This window comes from Scyliorhinus torazame, chromosome 7 (assembly GCF_047496885.1).
Source record: "Scyliorhinus torazame isolate Kashiwa2021f chromosome 7, sScyTor2.1, whole genome shotgun sequence".
NCBI lineage: Eukaryota > Metazoa > Chordata > Chondrichthyes > Carcharhiniformes > Scyliorhinidae > Scyliorhinus > Scyliorhinus torazame.
Window position 1 is genome coordinate 311118558 of NC_092713.1, and position 23513 is coordinate 311142070.

At 46.8% G+C, this 23513-nt stretch overlaps 1 protein-coding gene across 2 annotated transcripts; it reads left to right on the plus strand.

The window, feature by feature from the left end:
• Positions 1–205: 205 nt before the first annotated feature.
• Positions 206–23317, plus strand: LOC140427197 (protocadherin alpha-C2-like). Of its 2 annotated transcripts, none has more exons than XM_072512783.1 (2): positions 206–2813; positions 23175–23317. In XM_072512783.1, the coding sequence occupies exon 1, from the start codon at positions 394–396 to the stop codon at positions 2785–2787; it is 2394 nt and encodes a 797-aa protein (XP_072368884.1). In that variant the 5' UTR covers positions 206–393; the 3' UTR covers positions 2788–2813; positions 23175–23317. The 2 variants fall into 2 exon arrangements, with proteins under 2 accessions (XP_072368884.1, XP_072368883.1); XM_072512782.1 differs by lacking the exon at positions 23175–23317 and adding an exon at positions 20518–22106.
• The last annotated feature ends 196 nt before the right edge of the window (positions 23318–23513 follow it).

The following is a 23513-nucleotide window of genomic DNA, read 5'->3' on the forward strand; positions in this document are numbered from 1 at the left end:
CGGTATCCATTGCGCCACAATACTTCCTAATACATTTTAAGTTGCACACTCTGAAATATAAAAACTTTCGGAACAGTCTAGCTTTAAGAACAGTTGCTGCAGTTATTGGTTGAGTCTCGCCGTGTCGCTGTCTACCAATAAGGAACTGAGTGACTGCCAGTGATCTACCCACCTCCTGCTTCAGAGAAACAACAGAAGAGAAGAGACAGACGGTGCCTGCCTTTTTGTTGGACGGCCATGTTCAGAGATGCTGCCCACACCGGTTCTTTTCATTCCCCCGTTCCATGTCCGCATTTAGAAATATATTTGCTCAATTTACGTAGTGGAGGAGAAAAAAATATATAAACGACCCGCCGATGTTTTGAGATTTTACGGCAAATTGCAGTCGCAGCAATGGCGAATATAGTCAGGAGTGGGGCGTTGTTTATTTTCCTGCTTTGTGCGGTAGACCTGGTTTCCGGACAAATTCACTACTCGATTCCCGAGGAACTGGAACATGGGGCCTTTGTAGGGAATATCGCTGAGGATTTAGCGCTCAAAATCTGGGAACTGCCGGCTCGGAAATTTCGGTTGGTCTCTGATGACAGGAAACAATACATGGAGGTAAATCAAGAAAATGGGATTTTATTTGTTAATGAAAGAATCGACCGTGAGCTGATCTGTCGACAAAGCGCTCCGTGTTCCCTTTGGTTTCAAGTAGCACTCGATAATCCTCTGGAAATGCATCATGTCACAGTGGAAATAATGGATGTAAATGACAATTCACCTAGTTTTTCGAAGGACGTATTCTCTCTGCAGATCGATGAGTTAACTGCACCAGGGGCGCGCTTCCCTGTCGAGCGCGCACACGATCCAGATGTGGGTTCAAATACAATCAGTAATTACCAAATCAGCCCAAACGAGCACTTCGGCATTAAAGTACAGACAAGAACAGATGGCAGTAGAACTGCTGAGCTGTTATTAGAGAAGTCGTTGGATCGTGAACAACAGTCCAGCGTTCATATTGTACTGACGGCCAGTGACGGGGGGATTCCTCACAGATCTGGCACAGCAGAGATTCACGTTATAGTAGTGGATGGCAATGATAATGCACCCATATTCGACCAGGAAATTTATAGAGCGGCATTGCCAGAAAACGCCCCTCAAGATACCTTAGTAACAAGAATTAATGCTGTTGATTTAGATGAAGGCGTGAATGCTGAGTTGGCCTATTCTTTCACAAGCCATGTGTCCGAAAGAATTGGCGAGCTGTTCAAATTGGACCCGATAACTGGAGAGATCAGAGTTCGGGCTGTACTGGACTTTGAGGAATCAGGTTTTTATGAACTTGATGTACGAGCCGTGGGCAACGCTCCACCTATTATGACTGGGCATGCCAAGGTTTTGGTCAATCTAATTGATGTGAATGATAACGTCCCTCAGATAGAGGTGAGATCATTGTCCAGCAGCGTCCCTGAAGATGCTATGCCAGGCTCGGTAATTGCTGCAATCAGTGTCACAGATTTAGATTCTGGAGCAAATGGTCAGGTCAAGTGCGAAGTGTCCGGAGATGTTCCATTTAAACTTCAAAGGTTTTTGACGAACAACTACAAATTGGTAACGCGAGGCCCCCTGGATCGCGAAACTGCCGCACTCTACAACATTTCTATTTCAGCCTGGGATGGAGGTGCCCCCCCTCTTTTTACAAGCAGAACTATTTTGGTTTCCGTTGCAGATATCAATGACAACGCACCTCGCTTTACAGAATCCTCATATAAGGTGTATCTGTTGGAGAACAATACTCCTGGAGGATCTATATTTGTTGTTACCGCTTTGGATTCAGATTTCGATCAGAATGGGGGAGTCATCTATTCAATTTTGGAGAATCAGATTGAAGAGAGTCCGACGTCAGCCTACGTCACAATTAACTCTAAAAATGGGAATCTTTACGCGATTCGTTCCTTTGACTATGAAAAACTGAAGTATTTCCATGTCAATGTTCAAGCTCAGGATGTTGGATCACCCCCACTAAGCAGCACCACCATCGTGAATGTTATTATTTTGGACCAAAATGACAATGCTCCGGTTATCGTTTCACCTTTAACATTGAACAGTTCAGCATCAGTAGAGATTGTGCCTCAGTCAGTTTATCCAGGTTACTTGATCACCAAGGTAATCGCAACTGATGCCGATTCCGGACAGAACGCACGGCTATCCTACCAACTGCTGGGGGCTACTGATCCCAGTCTGTTCAGAGTGGTGTCTTTGACTGGAGAAGTAAGAGCAACTGGACGATTCAGAGACGAAAACCTCATTGCGGAACGATTAATCCTCAGCGTGAAGGACAGTGGACAGCCAAGCCTTTCCACCACAGTCACAGTCTCATTTTCTATCGTCCCCAATATTACTGTAACATCTTCTGAACGAAGTAACGCCCCGATCCTGTCCGAACATTTCTCCGATTTAAATCGTTATTTGATCATCATTTTTGGGTCCACTTCATTTCTGTTTCTCGTCACCATAATTTTTCTGATCGTCTTGAAGTTTACCCAAAATAGAAACATTGCAGAAAATTACACATCTACAGCATGTTCTTACAGGCGAAGCAATTCGAATACGGCTTTTAATCAGACACCTGCACCAAATCAACCTTTAAATTACAGCGTTCCTGCTCAAACTGAAGGTTTTGGTTATACTGTCTGTTTATCACCAGAGTCATCGAAAAGCGATTTTCTGTTTTTGAAACCATGTCATCCGACTTTGCCATTCAGCGAAGTGAATGTCCGGGATACGAAAGCGATGAATTAATTTAGAAGCTATTTTGATGCAGGCAGGTAATTCACTTTAATGACGAATTACATGTGTTCTGTTAACAGATTCGTTATTGTTTATTTTACTAAAGATGCTTTCAGTCCTAGTAGAAGGCATGATAGGCTTTTTTAACTGCTCTTCCTATTTTGGTATAATGTCTGATACTGATTATCTGCATATATGCTAATTTTCTGACAGGCCTCAGAGACACATTCTGTATTAACCTGAGCATGAAATCTGGCTCCTATTTTTTCAGTTCTCTCCCCGTTGATCGTTTACCTCACGTATATAAAGCTGAATATTATAATAAGGCATGCTTGTTTCCTTTGACGGAAGCGTCCAGTACTAGAGAAAACCGATTTAAAGTGCTTGGCAAAAGAACCAGAGGAAACATGAGGGGAAAAAAATATTTTATGTTTTTGGTGGTTGTGACCCAGAATGCACTGCCCGAGAGGGCAGTGGGTGCTGATTCAATCCCTGCTTTCCAAAGCGGCTTGGGTAGTTAACTGAAGAGAAGGCGTTCAAGCCCCATCTGGAAAAGACAGGCGGATTTGGTACGAGCTGACTTGCTCTCGCAGGGGGTCGCCGTGGATACAATGGGTCGAATGACCATCTACTGTGATGAAATCATTCAGTGATTTTACAGTTCTGTGATTCCTGGGCCAGCGCGAAAAACAGTAGCGCTTCATGGAACTAAGACTCAGGAATTACACGTCAAAGTGTATTCAACCCTTTGGATTTAACCTTCCATGCAGTGACAATCTAGCGCTTTTGTGTAAACATCCCTCTGTTAAAATATTACATCATATCCCCAAATAAAATGTCGTAATTTAATAGAATTTGTGGATGGAAGATTTTGTTCTGTCTTTACGGCACGTACTGAGTTATTGGCGAAGCCATCTATTCCATGTTGAATTCGGTATTGGTGTAGTGCAAACTGCTCTCTTAAATGCACTGATATCTCAGATTATGTAGATAATGTAATGTTGGATATTCCCATTCCTAAAGTTGTGACGTTTCCTGTCACAACATGTGACGCGCACGTGACGGTCTTCGTTGTTATGAATATGCAAGACAACACGGTGGCATAGCAGCCACCTCACAAGGACAGGGAACCGTGTTCGATTCCGACTTGCACCTTCTCTCGCCGTGGCGCTCCGGTTTCCTCCCACAGTCCAACAATGTATAGGTTAGTTGATTGGGGATTCTCAATTGCCCCTTTGTGTCGAAATGTTAGATGGGGTTACAGGGCCGGGGTTAGGGTCCTCTTTCGGAGGGTCAAAGCGCTTCTGAGCTTTTATTGTGATCAATGTTCCTCTTCAGTATCCCTAGTATCCAAAATAAAGAATGAAACCAAACAAGTACAATTGAAATACTGCATAGTTGACAGTAATACGATTACGGTTGTCAAAAGAATTGTCCATTTATAACACAAATCATGTTTCATCTTGGAATTCTGCAGATCAGATGACCACGTGAGCTTTTAGATTATCCAGTCTTTGCAGGCTCAATGACTAACTGCTGAGGGGTTATCACAATTGTTCAATAATTTTAACAGCTGGAATTATCAAGCAAACGTTGCGCACGGGCATATTTTTTTTTGCGGAAATATTAAGGAACAAGTTTCAAAATCATTATTCAGATAAAAGTAAATTATAGGATCCTTGACGGTCATTGGGTGAAATTCTGTTTGGGAGACTACATTCTCCCGTCGCAGGAGATTTGATGCTGACTTGCGCTCCCAGCAATTCCTGCATGGCGAGGAATACAAGAGATTAGCGCGGGAATCCCGTTATTGAGCCGCGATTCCCCGATAGGGAAGTGCAGCGCCGCCCCCCTTCCCCCTCCCCCCCCCCCTCCCCCAGTCCCACCTCGCGCATCGCAAGGCAGCCTCCCCCGCATGGATTTTCTGGATGTTCACCCTTCGCTCAAGTACGAGGGTGACGCTACCCATCCCCTCAGGGACTCTCCAAATAGAGAGAACCCACCCAGGAACCCCTAAATAGGGAGTACCCACAACGGGACCCTCTAACTACCACCCCCGCCAGAAACCCCATAACTGAAGGGCTCCTAAGAACACTAAATAAGGAGATTCCCACCGGGGCCCCCTAAGTTCAGAGACCCCCACAGGGATCCCCTGACTACAGGTACCCCACCAGAAACCATCTAACTAAAGATAACACCAGGGACCCCCTAACTAAAGTGAGAACCTACAGGGGCCCTCTAAATAGGGAGCTCCCCCCCCCCCCAAAGTGTCCCCAGAAATATGTAGACAACTCACCGGACCCCCCGAATTAAAGGGAGCCCCAGAGGGTCCCCCGAACTGAAGTGACCCCTCATAGGGAATCCGAAATAAAATGACCCCAAAGGAACCCCCTAACCTAAGGGGCCCCAACGGGACCCCTATCACGAGGGTCCACGATATACCCCCCGCCCCAACCCACAGAAACGTGCCCCTATCTGAAAGTTAGGGAGCAGTCGAGACAGAGGAAGTGAAATTCACTCAGCTGGAAGCACCACGTGTGTATTCCTGGAAAGGGAACTGGTGTCGGCTCTGTTTCAACCCTTCAGAGCAATTAGCTGCAAACAATTCATTCATTTCGCGCAGTGGGCGGTGATTGACAGCTTCCAAAATTAGGTGCGATCCTTGTTTAGTTAATCTTCTTCATGGATGAGTTACTCTAAGTTCTGTAACCACAATGTTTACAAACATCAGCCTTATGAACGAGAGTTAAGTGCATTCCAATCACGCCTCCCACACTTGTGTGTTTTTGAAGTACTGAGCTGGGAATTGACAGCACTTAACTCTCTCTGATGTGGTTAATGTTTGTAAACGATGTCGTTCGGGCACGACCGTGAATGAAAAGGAATGGAACAGTGCTGACAGCCGGGCAGTGAGAAAGTTGTCAATCACAGCCTAGTAGTCACAAAGAAATGAATGTATGGCTTGCAGATACGTTTACAAACATCTGACTGGTTTTCCCTTTCCGTGAATTGACAGGTATTGCTTCCTGTGTCTGAGCCAGCAGGTGCTTGTCCAGGTGAGTGTATTCACTGCCTTTGTCTGGACTTCTCTCTATCTTCTACACATGGGTTTCTCTTCTGGTGAGCGTCCGGACAGAGATCTATTTTCTGAGGCTTCCTGTCAGGGGACTCTTTTCAGGAAGCCTTCCTGACTGTCATTGGAATGTCGCTTTAGGAAATGTTTGGCTGCTCAAGTAGCTGCAGTGATGTCAGAGTGTGGGTGGAACTGAGCTCTGGCTCTGCTTTTTAGTTTCGCTTTGAGGAAAAGCTTGTCTATGTCTGTGTTTTTTTAAGTTTAGTTTTAGTTTTGGAGATGCTGCAATCACAGCAGGAAGTGTTTTAATTTCCGCAAGCTCATGAATGTCCATTTGGTGATTACAACGTGGTACGTGTTCTCAATAGTGAAGTTAAACCTGATGTCTGCCTGTACAAAGGGTTCTGTTGTCTTATGGATGTTAAAAGGAAAGTTGAAGTATTACTTAGAATGGTGAATTCTTTGGGGGGGGGGGGGGGGGGGGGGGGGGGTTGAACTGATGGGTGCGAAGATGTTCACCGTATGTTTTAAAAAGGTTAACTGAGTTCACAGAATAAATATTGTTTTGCTTTAAAAGTTACTTTTACATTTCTGTTGCACCACACCTGTAGAGTGGGCCGTGTGCTCCCCATACCACAATCTAGTAAAAGTCGTGGCACAGGTCAACTCCATGATACACTTCGGTGTTCTCTATACCCCGGCCCATAACAAATTGGGGGCTCGAAAGGGATAGAAGTATATTTATTGGATTGGCTTAGTGAACTTAAAGACAGTGAGGGGTGAGCATATTGTGGTTGCTTTTCAGGTGTGGTATTTCAGTTTAAGTCGTGAGTGTGTTGTGGAAAATAGCTCTTTCAGAGGCTCTAAAGTTTTTGAGGGTGGAGACGGTCACATGCAGTACCTTATGGACTAAAAACAACCCTTCAGAGTTGGCAAAAACATTGCAATTAACATTACCTGACAAAATGCGAAAAGATGAGGTAATTATGGCGGTGCCTAAGCATTTAAAATTGCCTGAGATACAGTTCGACTCACTAGAAATGGCAAAATCCAGTTACAAATTAAACAAATGGAACATGAGAAAGAATTAAAGCCGCTTGAATACGAAAGAGAGAGAGAGGAAAAAGAAAGATATAGAGGGCAAAAAGAAAAAGAGAGAGAAGAAAGGAAAACAGAACAAAGAGAAAGAGAAAGGGAGATACGGATCAGGGAAAAAGATAACGCGAGAGAGTATGAACTTCAGAAAATGGCCATGAAACATGACAGTTAGTTAAAATCGGCGGACGTAAAGCGAAACATATAGTTGGAGGACAGTAATGAGGATAGTGAGAAAGAGCGTCACAGTCGAAGGCTTGGTGGGGATCTATTTAAATATTGACACGCAGTTTTATGAGAAGGAGGTAGAAGCCTTTTTCATTTCATTTGAGAAGGTAACTAAACAAATGAAACGGCCACAGGACATGTGGGTATCGCTGATTCAAACAAAGTTTGTAGGTCGGGCTAGTAAAGTGTTTGAATCACTATCGGAGGAGGTATCTGGGACGTATGAGGAGGTGAAATAATCCATCTTAAATGCATATGAATTAATGCCTGAAGCCGACAAACAAAGGTTTGGAAAGGTAAGGAAATAATTTGGTCAAACATACATGGAGTTTGAAACGATCAAACAGAGTAATTTTGATAGGTGGGTAAGGGTTCTGAAAATAAACCAACCGCATGAAGATCTGAGAGAAATTATACTTTTGGAGGAGTTTAAAAATTCAATTCCCGATGAAATGAGAACTCATGTGGAAGAGCAGAGGCTTAAAACTGTGAGGTTAGCTGCAGAAATGGCAGATGGTTATGAATTAGTTCATAAGCCAAAGCTTGGTTTCCGACATCAGTTTCAGCCTGTGAGGGAGAGAAACTGGGTACATGAGAAATACTCAAGTGGTAGAGACAAAGGTGATCTGATGGGAGATAATAAGGACAGTGTACCTCAGATTTAAAAACGAATCCAGGAGGGTGGAAGAGACATGACAATTTTCAAATGTTTTCACTGTAATAAACTAGGCCAAGTAAATTCACAGTATTGGTGGTGGAAGAAAAGCACTTGGAAGGCTGATATGGTAAAACAGGATAAGAGAATGGGGTTTGTTAAAGTTGTAAATGAATGCCCAAGTGAAGCGAAGGAGGTGCAAAAGATTGTACAGCCTGATCAAGAGGTGATTGATAAGAAGGTGCCAGTTCTCTTGAATTTACTTGGGTGGGTAAAGTTTACTCATGTGTATCAGGAGGAGCAGGTAAAGAAGTCACAATTTTAAGAGACAAGGTAGCGAGTAAATAATGGATGGTAAGAGATGAGGAGTTATGCAGTTTGGGAGGATTATTGCCAGAAAAGGTGATAATATGAGGAATTCAGGGTGAGAAGAGTAGTGTTCCATTATATAAGGAAAGGTTGGAAAGTCCAGTGAAGAGTGGTGAAGTGGTAGTAGGAGTAATAGAGACACTTTCTTGGAAAGGAATACAGTTTATCTTGGGTAAAGATATAGCTGGATCGCAGGTAGGAGTGATGCCTACTGTGGTTGATAAGCCAGTGGAAAATCAGACAACTTAATTGTTGAAGTTCCGGATTGTGTAATAACAAGGTCGCAAAGTCACAGATTAAGACAAGAGGAGAAATCAAAGAGTGAAGATGAAGTTGAAGTGCAATTATCAGAAACGATTTTTGATCAGATGGTTGAAAAAGAACAAGAACAGGTGGAAGATGAGGCGGATATTTTTAGTTCAGGAAAATTGGCCGAGATACAACAGAAATATGTAGAAATAAACCGAATGTATCAGAAAGCATACACGGAAGAGGAATCTGAGTGTATACCGGAGTGTTAGTATCGTAAAAATGATGTCTTCATGAGAAAATAGAGATCTTTACATATGCAGGCGGATGAAAAGCGGGCAGAAGTTCATCAAGTAGTATTGCCGGTAGGGTATAGAAGGGGGGTGTTGCGAGTTGCACATGAGGTACCAATGGGAGGTCATTTGGGAGCAAGTAATACTCAAGCTAAAATACAAAAAAAAAATTATTGGCCTGGACTACATGCAGATGTAGTTAAAATTTGTCGATCATGTCACACATGTCAATGATAGGGAAACCTCAAGCAGTGATAAACCCAACGCCCTTAATACCCTTCCAGCATTTGAGGAACCTTTTTAAGAAGGTCTTAATTGATTGCATAGGACCGCTTCCTAAAACGAAAAGTGGGAATCAATATCTTTTGACCAAAATGGATGTGTCTACTAGGTTTCCAAAGGCCATTCCAGTACGTAATATTAGAGCTAAAAAGATTGTGGAGGTGTTACTCAAATTCTTTACTAGATATGGACTACGCACAGAAATACAATCGGATCAAGGATCAAATTTTACCTTAAAGTTATGCAAAGAAGTAATGGAAAGCTTTGGAATAAAACTATTGAAATCAATTGCGTACCATCCAGAATTCCAAGGCGCATTAGAAAGGTGGCATCAGCCATTAAATACAATGTTGAGGGCTTATTGTCAAGATTATCCAGAGGATCGGCATAAAGGAATTCTATTCGTACTGTTTGCAATTAGGGATGCACCTAAATAGTCAACCAAATTCAGTCCTTTTGAACTAATTCTTGATCATGAGGTAAGAGGGCCACTTAAATTGATTAAGGAAAAATTGTGAGTGAGAAATCAGAATGTACATTATTGGATTAAGTGTCAAATTTGAGGGAACGATTAAATAGAGCAGGGGAATTGACTAGACAACATGTAAAAATTGCACAACATGTGATGAATCGGGTAGCGGACACAAAATCCAAAGTTCGTAGCTTTGCCAGTGGAGATAAGTTTTGGTATTGTTACCAGTGGTAGGTGAACCTTTAAAGGCAAGGTTTTGTGGACTTTATCAGATTGAAATGAAATTAAGTGAGGTGAATTATGTGGTAAGAACGCCAGATCGACCGAAAACTCACCAAGTGTGTCATGTGACTATGCTTACAAGGTACTTTGAAAGTGAAGGACAGAAAAAGGAGGAGGTTTTAATGATTCTTACTCAAAGTGACTAACCAAATCCAGATGACTGCGAATTTGACATACCTCAAATTAAATTGGAAAACGAGGGTGTTCTTAATAATTGGGATAAAGTGATGAGTTACCTTCCGGAGGAAACACGTACTGACCTGAAGATTTATTGATATACATGGGCAAGTTTGTGTACATAAGTTGGGAAGCACTAAAATGGCTATTCATGATGTAGATGTGGGAAATGCTGTTCCATTCAAACAACATCCATATAGACTTAACCCTTTAAAATTGGCACAGGTTAACAAAGAGATTGAAAGTATGCTTAAACAATGGTATAATTGAAGTGGGTTGGAGCCATAGTGATGGTAGCAAAACCGGACGGTACCAAACGGTTGTGTGTGGATTATAGAAAGGTTAATGCAGTTACAAGAACGGACTCTTATCCTATCCCACGTTTGCAGGAATGCGTTGAGAAAGTGGGACAACCAGCTTTTATTTCCAAATTGGATTTACTCAAAGGTTACTGGCAGGTACCTTTATCCGACAGGGAAAAGGAGATTTCAGCTTTTGTGATTCCAGACGGTATCCCAATTCAATGTTATGCCATTTGGCATGAAAAACGCCCCAGCCACGTTTCAACGGTTAACTAACAAAGTTGTTTCAGGATTACCCAATTGTGCGGTATACATCGACGATCTGGTAATTTTTAGCCAGACATGGACAGAACATTTGAAGCATTTGATGGAGTTATTCGGTCGACTTCAGGAGTCGGGTTTGGTGATAAACCTAACCAAAAGTGAATTTGGAAAAGCCCAAGTCCCTTTCATTGGCCATTCAATCGGACAGGGTCGAATCGTGCCACAGGGTGAGAAAACAACAGTTATTGAGGAGTTTCCAATACCCTCGACATGAAGGGAAATAATTCGATTTCTTGGCATGATTGGATTTGATCGAACATTTGTGCCAATTTTTTGGAACGTGGTTGCTCCACTGACGGACTTGCACAAGAAGCGTAACAAATTCCAGTGGACAGCGGAGGTTCAGCAGGCAGTTGACTGCCTGAAAGCTGTGATAACCAATGCTCCTGTGTTGGAGAATTAGAAGGGACTCTATGATCAGATAGAACTAAAGTATATGACTTTAAAGACAAATGCTGAGGCGTAGAGAACTGGGTGGATCGTGCAGAGACCTTCTTGTTCAAAGAGACTGTCAAGCGAGGATTCCAGTTGGAGAAAGAGGAACTAAAATGGACGATGGTATTATACATGTTTGCGTGTGCTGTTTTTTAAAACTAAAATGTATATTTACTGTCTGCATTTCTTAAAGAAAAGTGAAAAGTTGAAAAATGATACCATCTTGAAGTTGATGGTTTATTTTTCTTCTTGGGGGGAGGTGTCATGGGAATATTACTTTCAGAAATGTTTAGCTGATCAAGTGGCAGCAGTGATGTCAGAGTGTGTGTGGAGCTGAGCTCTGGCTCTGCTTTTTAGTTCCCTTTGAGGAAAAGCTTGTGTGTGTCTGTGGTTTTTAGTTTCGTTTTAGTTTTGGAGACGCTGCAATCACAACAGGATGTGTGTGAATCTCTGCAAGCTGAGAAAATGTCCATTTGGTCATTTAAACCTGGTAACTGTTCTCAGTAGTGAAGTTAAACCTGATGTCTGTCTATCCAAAGGGTTCTGTTGGCTATGGGGATGTTAAAAGAAAAGTTTAAGTATTACGTAGACTGTTGTATTCTTTGGGGAGGGGGTGTAGTTGAATTGATGAGTGCTAAGATGTTCACAATCTAGTAAAAGTCGTGAACTCCATGATACACTTTGGGGTTCTCTAAACCCTGGCCTATAACACTGACACGTATGGCGAAATTATCTAATAGCACGTATTTAGGGACTTTTGGGAGGAAACCAAAGCACCCGGAGGAAACCCACGCAGACACATGGAGAATGTGAAGACTCTGCACAGTTAGTGATCCAAGCCGGGAATAGAACGTGGGACCCTCGTGTGGTGAAGCAATCATGCCAACCACTATGCTACCCTGCACTAAAGGACATTAGTGAACCAGATTGTTCTTACGACAATCGACAATGGTTCATGGTCATCAGTAGACTTTTAATTGCAGACATTATATTGAGGTTTAAATTGAAGCCAGTCCCCAGAGCGTTTTCCTGTGCCTCTGCATTACAGATCCAATGATAGTACCACTGCGCCACCTCCTCCCCTAACAAGCTTCAGCTGCAGATTAGCACTACACTCCCCACACACAGTCATACCAGCCAACAGGTTGTCAGCAACAAGAATGGCAACAGAGCTTAAGATCATGGGCACAGTGGAGGAGAGGCGAACCATTCTGTTCCCCGGTGTGGGAAGGGGGCTGCCACCAGCCGCCATACACCGGGCCTGGGGTAGATGGTAGTAACTGTGAGTGCCATGGGCCCCACCACCAGGGCCGGACAGCAGTTAAGGAAGAAGCTCTATGTCCTACAGAGGGCGGCCAGAGTAATTATGCAGGATTGTGCCCCTGGCACCAACCCCCGTCACACACATACGGAACACCCCTCCATCCCAGAGGATGACTGATCCCCATCAGTCGGCAGTTTGTGTGCTATCAACCCTGCACCAGAATACCAGAACCCAAACTGCCCGCCATGGCCTGGTGCCCTGTTAACAGCGACTACCAGCTGCTTACCCGCTGTGTTGCGTCCTTCTGACAGCCTAACACTGCGCGTTTTCTGTCTTCCGTAACCGAGGAGGAGGCAGTGCATAACAGAGGAGAGGGAGGAAAGACAGGAGGGAGACCACGAGGCCTGTGGCCCATCACCGTCACAGAGCAGCGGCACTGGAACTGATCGGTGGGCTAGGAGAAAGGACAGTCGTTGAGGTGGTGTTTGGCATTGGGCAACCAAGCGAGACCTTGCTGAGTTGCGGTGACCTACGAGCACGAGTAGCACGACACCTGACCACTGCCACATCACACCCTCACCACCCCACAACATCCAATCACCACCCCATCTCCCCTCCATCACACCACACCACCGGCTCACCAATTCCAGACAGCACCCTCACCAGCCCACCTCCCCTACACCACCCATAACTCCCACACTCCACACCCACACCAGCCCCACACCACCCCTCACCACCCGTTTCCGAACACCACCCGTCATCACAACACATGATCCAATAATGCAGTCTGGCTTGTCTCTTGCAGGATCCTCTACCAATGAGCCAGGTCCTTCTGTTGTCCCCCGCCCCCAACCTCAATCCCAAGCGCATTCCAGCAAGGCATTGGCAATGGACATTGGCAAAAGCCCCAAAATGCAAACCCGAGAGACCCCGGCACACCAGTCCGGGGAAGACACTGACTTTCTGTAAAATCCATCTCCATCACTCTCCACCATCACAGCGACCCTCACCCTCACCATGCCTCGGTGGGGCATGCAGTGGAGAGGCTCCTTGGCGCATTATTTGATGCGCAACACACGTGCAGCAGTGCACCAGGTGGATGTAGGAGTCACCGAGCGGGTGGACGGTCGGAGGGCGGTTCGACCCTGTGGACTAGCTGCCGTTCAGATGGGTCTCGGGCTTCCTATCGATAATGGATTTGCAGACACAGAGCCGAGTGTTCGATGAGAGGATGTCAGCAACCATCCAGTGCCTGTAGGTTGCAGGAGTCCACAACCATCAGAGTCAAGAGGCGGTGCCAACCATCCATGCCGCCCAGGTCAAAACTGCATGGTGGCATCTGCGGTGGATGCCTTGGCGTGCGAAGATATCGGTCATGGGTCAGGCTGTTGAAGGCTTGGGGTACTCAGTGCGGCCAGTGGCCGAGGCACAGGACAGACCTGCCATGTCACAGGCAGTTATGTACCAAGGCCACCTAAGCATTGCAATGTCGCTGCAGAGATTGGCCCAGTCACAACGGTTATGGCTCAGGGCGTTAATGTCATTGCTTTGGCACTGGCTGACCTGAACCAGTCCCTAGTACCCCATGGCCGCGAGCAAGGTCACCCTGGTTGAGAGTAGAGTGGGACTCTAGGACGAGCAGCGCCAGTTAGAGGGAAAGCCCCAGGAGTTCGTTCTACTCGCACCCCCGACCAAGGAGTGGCCTGGGGGCCATTGGGCATCCGTGGGAGGAGGAGGTGTTGGTGTCCGTGCCGGTGACTCCCGCTGGGGAGGGGCTGAGACACTACACTGCATCGGACCCCCCCCCCTCCCCTCCTTTCCTCACGCATCTGATGGGCAGTGCGAAGAGCAGGGTGGTACCACGCCCCATGGGACACCGAAGCAGCGAGCCCAGTTGCTCCAGAGGACAGCCGCCAAAGTGGACCCATGTCAAAGGACAGAAATCGCACTGGGTCACCTCGACGCCTAATATGCAGCGTAGGGATCCACCTAAACATATCGTTCGGGCACGTAGGGCCAGAATGGTGGACACCAGTTAAGTTGGCACAGGTGCAGACACAGTGGGCTGGATTCTCCGATCCCCGACACTGAAATCGCGTTCGGCGACGAGGCGGAGAATCCTCGATAATGCCAAAATCGGGGACGGCGCAGCTTTTGCTATGCTCCACCCCCTGAAAAGTGGCATACTCTAGGAGTATGCTGCAAGCTGTATGCACGGCCTCAGCCCATTGCCTGAGGCCCGCACCACGATGCTCAGTCCTCGACAGGCCGAGTTCCCGATGGCGTGGTACACGTGTGGTCTCACCCATGATTAACTCAGCGTGGCGGCTGCCGACTCACTCCTGGGCTGGCCACAGTCGGGGGGGGGGGGGCAGATCTGCGGGCTTGAGGGGCTTCATTCTGGGCTGGGGGCATTGTGGGGGGTAGTCCGGGGCGCGCGAGCGGTCGAAGGGGGCTACTATCTTTGCAGTCCAAGTCCGCGGGCTGAGTCCACCATGCGTATGTGCGGCCATGGACCCGGCAATGATCGGAGCCGTATCGGCAGCTACAGATCGGTGCTGTACGCTGCCTCGCTGCGAGCATCGCACCCTTCTCTCTCCCGCCCCCCCCCCCCCCCCCACGCCGCTGGAGCAGCGAATCGGTGGCCGTTTTGCGCCAGTTCTCCTGGTGTAAATCACCACCCTTTTCCCGACAGGCTAAGTCTTCTAAATGGAGACTCCAGCCCAAAATAGCATTAGGGGCTAGGGCATAAGCCGTTATAGAAACGTTCACCTGTTATCTTTGCAATAAACACCTGCGCACAAATGTTCCACAAGGATTCGGTGCTCTTTCAGCAGGGGTGTGAGGGATGCCCTGGGCTGGCTGCAGTATGGGCACTGGGGTGGGTGGGGGGGGGAGCGTTTCGGCAGACATTAGATTTGAACAGGAGACAGGATCCTGAGGCTGGAACCTGCATATCGCCCCTGTATTCGGTCCCATCTCAACCTCTGCACCATAAGGGTTGGGGGGGGGGGGGAGGGGGGGGGGGGGGAGGGGGGGGAAGGGGGGGGGCGGGGACTGTGTCATGGAATGGCCAGTTCTCAAGCAGGAATCAGCCAGGTGGACGATGGAATGTGGTACCTTGGGAAAGAGTCAGACGTAAAATCCATGGAGCACCACATCTCATCCCAGAATGGGTTGTCATCATCCTCCATCCCATGGACCAGACCCGCACTCTGACGTGAAGCAGGTGGAAATCATAGAGGGGTTGCAAGGGATGGGGGCTGGAGGGTGGCATGCAATGTTGGTGCCATAGGCCAGCCCCATAGTCAATGAAGCTGGAGGTAATTAGTGCGCCCTAAGCGCGCCGGAGCTGGTGCAAAAATTGTGTGCCTCCTGCTACTGCCGGCCCCATGGCCTGCCAATTCTGACGCTCCTCCGCATCCTTCTTGTCGGACGAGGCCTGCTGTTGATTCTCCCTCTTCCAGCACGTCGTTCCTCTTTCTGAATGGTGCTGTGGAGGATGCAGCAGGTACCACGATGTGGAAGACTCTCTAAGTGCAACACTGCAGGCCCTCTCCAGACCAGTCCAGGCACCTGACCTGCATCAGGATGCGATGTACTGCTCGATCATGCCCCTGTTCGCTCCATGGGCGTCTTTGTGGTGGGCCTCCGCATTGGTATGTGTCCGGGTAGGCATCATGAGCTATACCCACAGCGGTTAACTGCTGTCGCCCAGGAGCCAACCCCTCACCTGAGGGTGCACCTCCAAGGTGTCAGGAAATGTTGACTGTACCAGCATGAAGGCGCTGTACACACTGGCCCGGTGTCGGGTGCAGCATGCTGATGTGCTGTTCATGGTCACACACCAGCTGCATGTTCATCGAGTGGAACCACTTTTGGTTTCTGAAGGGGAATACATCATGGGCCAGTGTTGTAGAGGAACATGCATCCCGTTGATCATCCGTGGAAGAGGGGGATCCCGGGTGATAGCAGCAAAGACTGCTGTCTGGGCATCCTGTTGGGCTCCCTCCACATTGAGTTTGATATATTGTGCTGACTGGTCATATAGGGGCTCCGTGATGGCAAGGATGAACTAAGCTCTGCGAAATATCAGGAAGGTCCTCACTCGGCGCCTGGAAGTCCCTGTGGCATAAAGGTTCAGGGCAACTGTTACCTTGACGGCCACTGGGAGTGGTTGCCTTCTGCCATTGACAATGGTTCCAAGTGTGCCATGATCCGGCAAATAAGTTGCACCGTCCCGCTGCTCAGCCGGATTCTCTGATAACCTGCCTTTTCTGGTAGGTGCTCGAATGACATGCAATGCCAGTACATGTGAGACCTGATATAGCGCCTGATTCGACTTCCTCTTTGTCCTATTGGGTGGCCGGCTCACCATCCTCACTGGCTGTCCCCTGTTCGTCTGGGGTAGGCTCCACTGCAGTCGGGTCCTCCCCGAACAGCTCCAGTTCATACAGCATCAGTGCATCCCTCAGGGCTGTGGCGGCTAGGATGAAGGCCAGCATTCCTGGTTGGATGCCAAAGTCCACCGTCAGCGGATGGGTAAAAGGCAGACATATTAGTATGGTGCGTGCCCCCGTTCCCAACCACATCCACCGGCGGCACGATGGTCCCGGCCTGCACAGCAGTCCTTCATGTCCCCCTCTGCTGACAGGGTTCTAATAGCTGGCTGTACCCATGCCAGAAGTACACTCATCGGCCCCGCCTGGCACCCTCCTATCGGGGCTAATGAGGACGTCCCCCTTGGGTTGGGCCACATGATGCCCTATTGGCCGTTGGCCACCAGTTGTGAGGCGGTTGGTGGGGTCGAGAGGGGTGGAGTGTGGGGCTGGTGGTGAGGGGCAATCCATACGGCCGGCACTACTCTGCACAGCAAGAGACCACGGTTGACGGTCAGTGGGATGTGCATCATGATGGCTGCCATGCAGGCCGTGGCAATTCCAGTCCTTGCCAGGACAGCCCACTCCCCCCCCCCCCTCCCCCCCCCCCCCCCCCCACCCCCAGCCAGCAACGTCAGCGGCTGGACCGGGAACGCACGTTCGAGCCTGAGGCGATATGTCCTACCTCCTCCCTCTCCATCACCAGCCAAGGCGCCGGTTTCCCGATTTTTAAAACCCAAGTGAACCTCGCCGCCGGTAATTCCTCCTAGCAGTGACAGGGCGTAATGGGAGCCCCGGAGAATACCGGTCGGGCCTGTTAATAGTATGCCAAAGGAGGTTACTATGCTTGCGGAATAGAATGCATTGACACCGCTGTTGAGGCACCACAGCATGGCATTTTGTTGGGACCTTAGTGCAGGCCACGACTTTCGGCTCACCCGCGAGTCTTCGCACAATCGGGTTTTGCGATTCCAGCATTGCTGTTCAGAGAATCCGGCCCATCATCACCCAAATTGAGAATTACACCCAATGCGATAATTGAATGATTTCGGATAATTTCTTTGAGCAGAACCTTCTATATCCAAATAAAGAGCATGACCTTCTAGCCCTTTAATGTGCAACGAAATATGATGAATGAATGCCCTCATACTGAAGACACTTTGAGACAGCAGTGATTATAATACGATTACGTTTTACACCCACGTTGAGCGAGCGAAGGGTGGGTCCCGGACACTTATTTTGAACTTAAAAAAGCACAATTGTGAGGGCATGAATTTAAAGTTAGCTACATCAAACTGGCAAAATTAGGTTAAGGGATAGGTCAATTGCGATGCGATGGCAGACCTTGAAGGGGGCATTTGAGAATACATATATTGGATATTTTCCAACGAGAAATTTATTTCTAAGAAAAGAACCCACCACACCTGGTTAGCCAAAGAACTTAAGGAAACTTAAAGAAAAATCAAATAATCATGGCAGGAGATATGACTGCACACTTTTTCTTTTGCACAGCACCTCGAGCCCCATTTCAGGATCTGTCCAAGAATGTTGCAGATGGCTACGGATGCACAGGGAGACTACTTAGCATCTCTGCCGGATTATGACACATCGGGACCGTGGGGTATGGGGAGGACATCACCTCCCGGTTGGCCGAGCATCGTGGGGGGAGGGGGGGGAAGAGGCTTACATTACCGCCCATCACTGCTGGCAGATCATCCGGTGGCTGGCATTACCCATGCCAGCAATATGCACTGTGACCACTGTGCTGCCACCTACTGTGGGGTCTACTGCGTGTGGCATCCTTGGGTGGGCCGTGTGATACCCCGCCAGCAGGTTGGCACCTGGCTATGGGGTGGGGGTCGGTTGGGGCCACTGTCTGGCACTGACTAGTTCCATGCTTGCTGGCATGTATCCGGGCACGGCCCGAAGATGTGGCTGGTCGAGGGGGTTGCCATCTGTTCAGACGGTAGCTGTGGTATGTTGTGTGTCCTGTGTGTGATCCACGGGTTGTGCCTATCTGTCTGGGAGCAGGGTTATAGGGATAAAGGAGGGCGTTTTTGAAGGCTGCTGGTCCTGTGGGGTGGTCAAGCTGATGGTGTCACTGCTGGGGCATCCTCCTTGGAGGGGTACTGTGCCACGCTGCTGCCGAATGCCGCGATGCGTGTGTCCGCTGTTTGGGGTGCGCTCTGCTCTACCCCTGTAGTGGGGCAGTGTCTCAGATGGGTGCACTGAGGTGTGCCATCACCGAGTGGGTCGTTGTCTGTTATCACGTGGATGAGTCGGCTGGGGTCTGAAGGTTCCTGGGGATTTGGCCTGGGGAGGGGCACCATAATGTCTGGTGGAGCTCTGCGCATTTACAGGACACAATGGGCAGTCAGTGGAGTTCGTCGCCAGACGACTGCCTTGCAGACCACGGCAATGGCAGTCCATGGTCAGTAACCCCGGCCCAGGGGTGGACACCCTGAACCCAGAGTTCATCTCCTTGTCGCCCCCCTACACCCCCGGCCCTGGCAGATTATTCCCAGACATCAGCACAACTGTCAGCCCACTGTGTTCCTTTTGGTCACTCTTCTTACCTCCTCTCGCCCTCAGCATAAATGGCGCCTGCTTCTGGTTCTTCAATGCCACAAGTAAACCGCACGGTCGTCATTGCCGCCTGGGCGGCGGAGCTTGGCGGGAGTCGGCAGAAGACTGGGTCAATCCCGTTAATGATATGTTTTCTACTGTGCGTGTTGCATGTTCACGCCGCCAGCGAGGCACCTGCGCTGGCGGTCGGTGAGGCGTCAGGCGACCTCGATTTCCGGCTGACCCCCGATTCTCCGGCCGAATTGCGATTCCCTTATTGCTGAACGGAGCTCCCCCCCCCCCCCCCCCCCCCCCCCACCCCCCAACACACACTATTCATATGTTATTGCTGGGTGCTTAGAACGTTCAAGGCAATGAGGCAGAATAGACATTGTTTTGTAAAGAGGAAATCCCGTACAACCAGTTTAGTGGAGGTATTTTGGAAGTAACATTGCCGTTAATTAAGGGGAACCGGTCCTACACCTAGATTTCCAGAAATTATTTTGAATGGCGCCACAACACGTTTATCGAAAACAAAAGATCGTGGTGCCGGCGTCATATTGGCATGGATAGAAATTTAGCGAATGAACAGGAAACAGAGAGTGCATTAATGCTGGCTCGCCCATACCATTCCATGTGACAAGCAGGAGTGGAAAATACACACGTGCCTTGCCAGTAAGGCCCGACACCTGGACGAATAATAACAATGCGTTAAAATGCTTTGACAAAGAATCATCCAGACTCGAAACGTTCGCTCCTTTCTCTCTCCAGAGATGCTGTCAGAACTGCTGAGATTCTCCAGCATTTTCGTGATTTGCTTCTGGTTTTAAGTGATTAAATTGTGCGACTCTCTTTGACAACGCCTTGGTTGTTCATATGTTTCTAAGAAACGTGCTTCTTAGATACTTTTATTAACCTGAAAAGGGGGCCTATTTGCTCAGTTAGCTGGTTTGTGATGCAGAGCGACGCCGAAAGCAATTCCCATGCCTGCTGAGGTTATCCAGATCTTTGCCAATCTCCTGAGGTGTGGTGACACTCAGGTTCATTCACAACCTATAAACTCTCTCTCTCAGACCTCACTCAAAAGGCAAGAGTCGCCGATGGCCCTCGCTGACTATGGCGACTTACATTAACCTGACTTTTTAACTTGCCAGTAATTTATTTTCATAATCTCTGCTTTCCCGGTTTCATAGGTTTTTTTAAAAATCCGCTTTTTATCTTTCGTGTTCAACTGTGTTGTCTACTGCGCACCGAATCTTGCATTAGCTATAAACTGTCCTTTTCTTATTTAAATTTAGTCTCCAGATCTTATTCATTCAGCCAGGTCCAGCTGTGGAGCCTCTCGGAGCAACATATGTACTCTGTACCCGGAACATTTACTCTTTGAAGGCCTCCAGCTTTATATATTTTTTGCGTTTTAGACAAAAATGTGACTACATCTACTTACGTCAGATCACTTTTCCACTCACTAAATCCCCTCTCCAGTGAAGCATTACACGCTTAAAATTCTTTGTCCTTTTTTTCGTAACTATTCTTCCAACCTCGCGACCACGACCACCTCGAAGGGCAACGACAGTAGACTGAAGCAAACAGCATTACCTGCAAGTTTTCCTTCGTACCCACATCATTCCTGGGCGTCCCGACACCACACAGAGTGCTACAGTTGGAAAACACACCTCTCCACGACCTTCGCGGAGGAATTTGGTGATGTTAAATAAATCCCGGCGTTGCTGGCGAGGTTTTCATCCCATGAATGAATAAACTAAAGCTGAAGGACGGTCTAAAAACCTCAACTCACAGGTCCGGTAGTCGTGTGATCTTGTAAGTAATTACCATAATAGACCTTCGAAGACCAAACTAAAGCTGTAGAAAACAGCTTCCTTCCCAGTTATGTATGTGACAGCAGATCAAATAACTGCGACTGGACTTACTGAAAGATCCTAACAATATGTAGTTGCACCAATGTGATCAACACTTTTCAACAAATGGTTGGATAAAATTATCCTACGCGATATGCGAGAATGAACGAAAATCCGAACTAACCTCAAGATGCTGCTCATAAAAGGACCATTTACATCGCTGTATCATCTGAGGCACGTATCCCGACCTCCTGTTTTGTGACTTGTGATATTCGCACTGAGTCCATAATATCAGCCATTATAGACGATGAAACGCTTCCAGAAAGAAAGCTGGCATCATATTATTTAGTATATTAAAGTACAGTTTAAGTTAATGCAGTTGAACACGTTTATTTCTTTTTAGATTATCAACATTAATAAAACAACTGATGAGCAACACCTCTTCTGCAACAGAAGTTGATCTTTCGCTTCCAATAATTGTTATTCTGGCTTGGACGTTCAATGGTTTTCTCATAATACAACTGTTTGAAAAGAAGAATCAAATCGAGAAAGTAAAATTGACCTAAAATGTAAAATTTGGCCAAAGTGCAGATTATCCTTGTTTAGAAAAAAATGGTGAGGTAGAAAATTATGGTCGGGAGATAGACTTACTCACAATATTTTTATGCATCGTAATAAAAATCTGACACCAATACAGATGAATACATTGTGAAGCGTGCGAATCTGAAATCGATAGGGCCATCGTTGAAATGCGCAAATCAGTTTGCATGATGCATTAACACTGTGCGCAATGATTGGTAGTCCGCATGCATTCCCAAGTAATGCGGGTGTCATTCCGCACAGTAATCATCAGTGCAAAAGTAGCTTAACATTAATGTTGATGTAAGTATTATTATTCTCAAATACTATACAGGTTATTGAAAATAAATTAATGTATACATGTTCAGTCTCTGTTTTGATAATGTGAGAGTAATGAATTGCAATACTTGAAGCACATGTTTCTTCGTTAAATAAACGCAGTGACTACATGTTTCAGATGTCACCTTATTTTTATGTAATCATAGAATTTACAGTGCAGAAGGAGGCCATTCGGCCCATCGAGCCTGCACCAGCTCTTGGAAAGAGCACCCTACCCAAGTTCAGCACCTGCACCCTATCCCCATAACCCAGTAACCCCACCCAACACTAAGGGCAATTTTGGACACTAAGGGCAATTTATCATGACCAATCCACCTAACCCGCATATCTTTGGACTGTGGGAGGAAACCGGAGCACCCGGAGGAAACCCATGCACACACAGGGAGGATGTGCAGACTCCGCACAGACAGTGACCCAAGCCGGAATCGAACCTGGGACCCTGGAGCTGTGAAGCAATTGTGCTATCCACAATGCTACCGTGCTGCCCTATGATTCTATAATTCTATGATAATCTGTGGCGGTAAAATCACAACAAATGTTTCACCTTCTATTGAAATGAATAGACCCATAGTTAAGTTAACAGAGTGACATGTGTTGAAACATAAATTCAGAAATGCGCCGAATGCACTAGTTCAGCAGATACTCTATTCCAGGTTTCTTTAATGTTGGCGATTTAAAGAACATACAAATGGACACATATTTCGGCCAAAGACGATGCATTATGCTGCCGAATTGACTTTTCTGAAGAGTACGAACTATTCAAGCTAACTCGCTAAGAGCAATGTCAAAACTTACTTCAGGAAACCAAACATGCTGTTGTCTCACTGAAGGCACAGTATTCAGTTATAGTAACAGACGTTCTCACGCGATGTTTGTTTGTTGGTAAATTGATAATGTACTGAATTGAATTAAAAGTACAGTGAAAATGTTGTACATTTGCAAAGACTGCTTACAATGCAAAACTGAAAAAGTTGTGCAAACAATTATTTTTGTGCGCTAAGGATAGAAATTAGCGTATTGTATAAAAACATATTTAAGGTAAAATTTGCATGAAAAATGCTGTATAAGCAGATGTATGCTTTGAGATCTTCTTTAACTTAAATATGTTTCAGGTACTTTTACACAATGCAACTAATTGATTATAACGGCAGTCAAATGTATTGGTATGTTATCCACAGCAGCACATCAGAAAGAACAGTGCTTGCGACGGCTGATGCCATCATGGACGTTTGTAAGTAACTACAGTACTTTTGATTATACACTTTGAATAAAATAGGAACCGATTCAAATACATTAGGAAAATGATCTAATAACATTGACGCCTGTCTGAACATTTTAATTGCACACTTAAAAGTATAAATGCTTTTGAAGCAGTATAGCTTTAAGAAAAAATGTTGCAGTTATTGGTTGGGACACTTTGTGTCGCTGTCTACCAATAAGGAGCTGAAATACTTCTCGAGATCTATCCCGCCTCTCGCAGATAGACACTGTGCAGATTGGAAGGGTGAGAGTCAGAC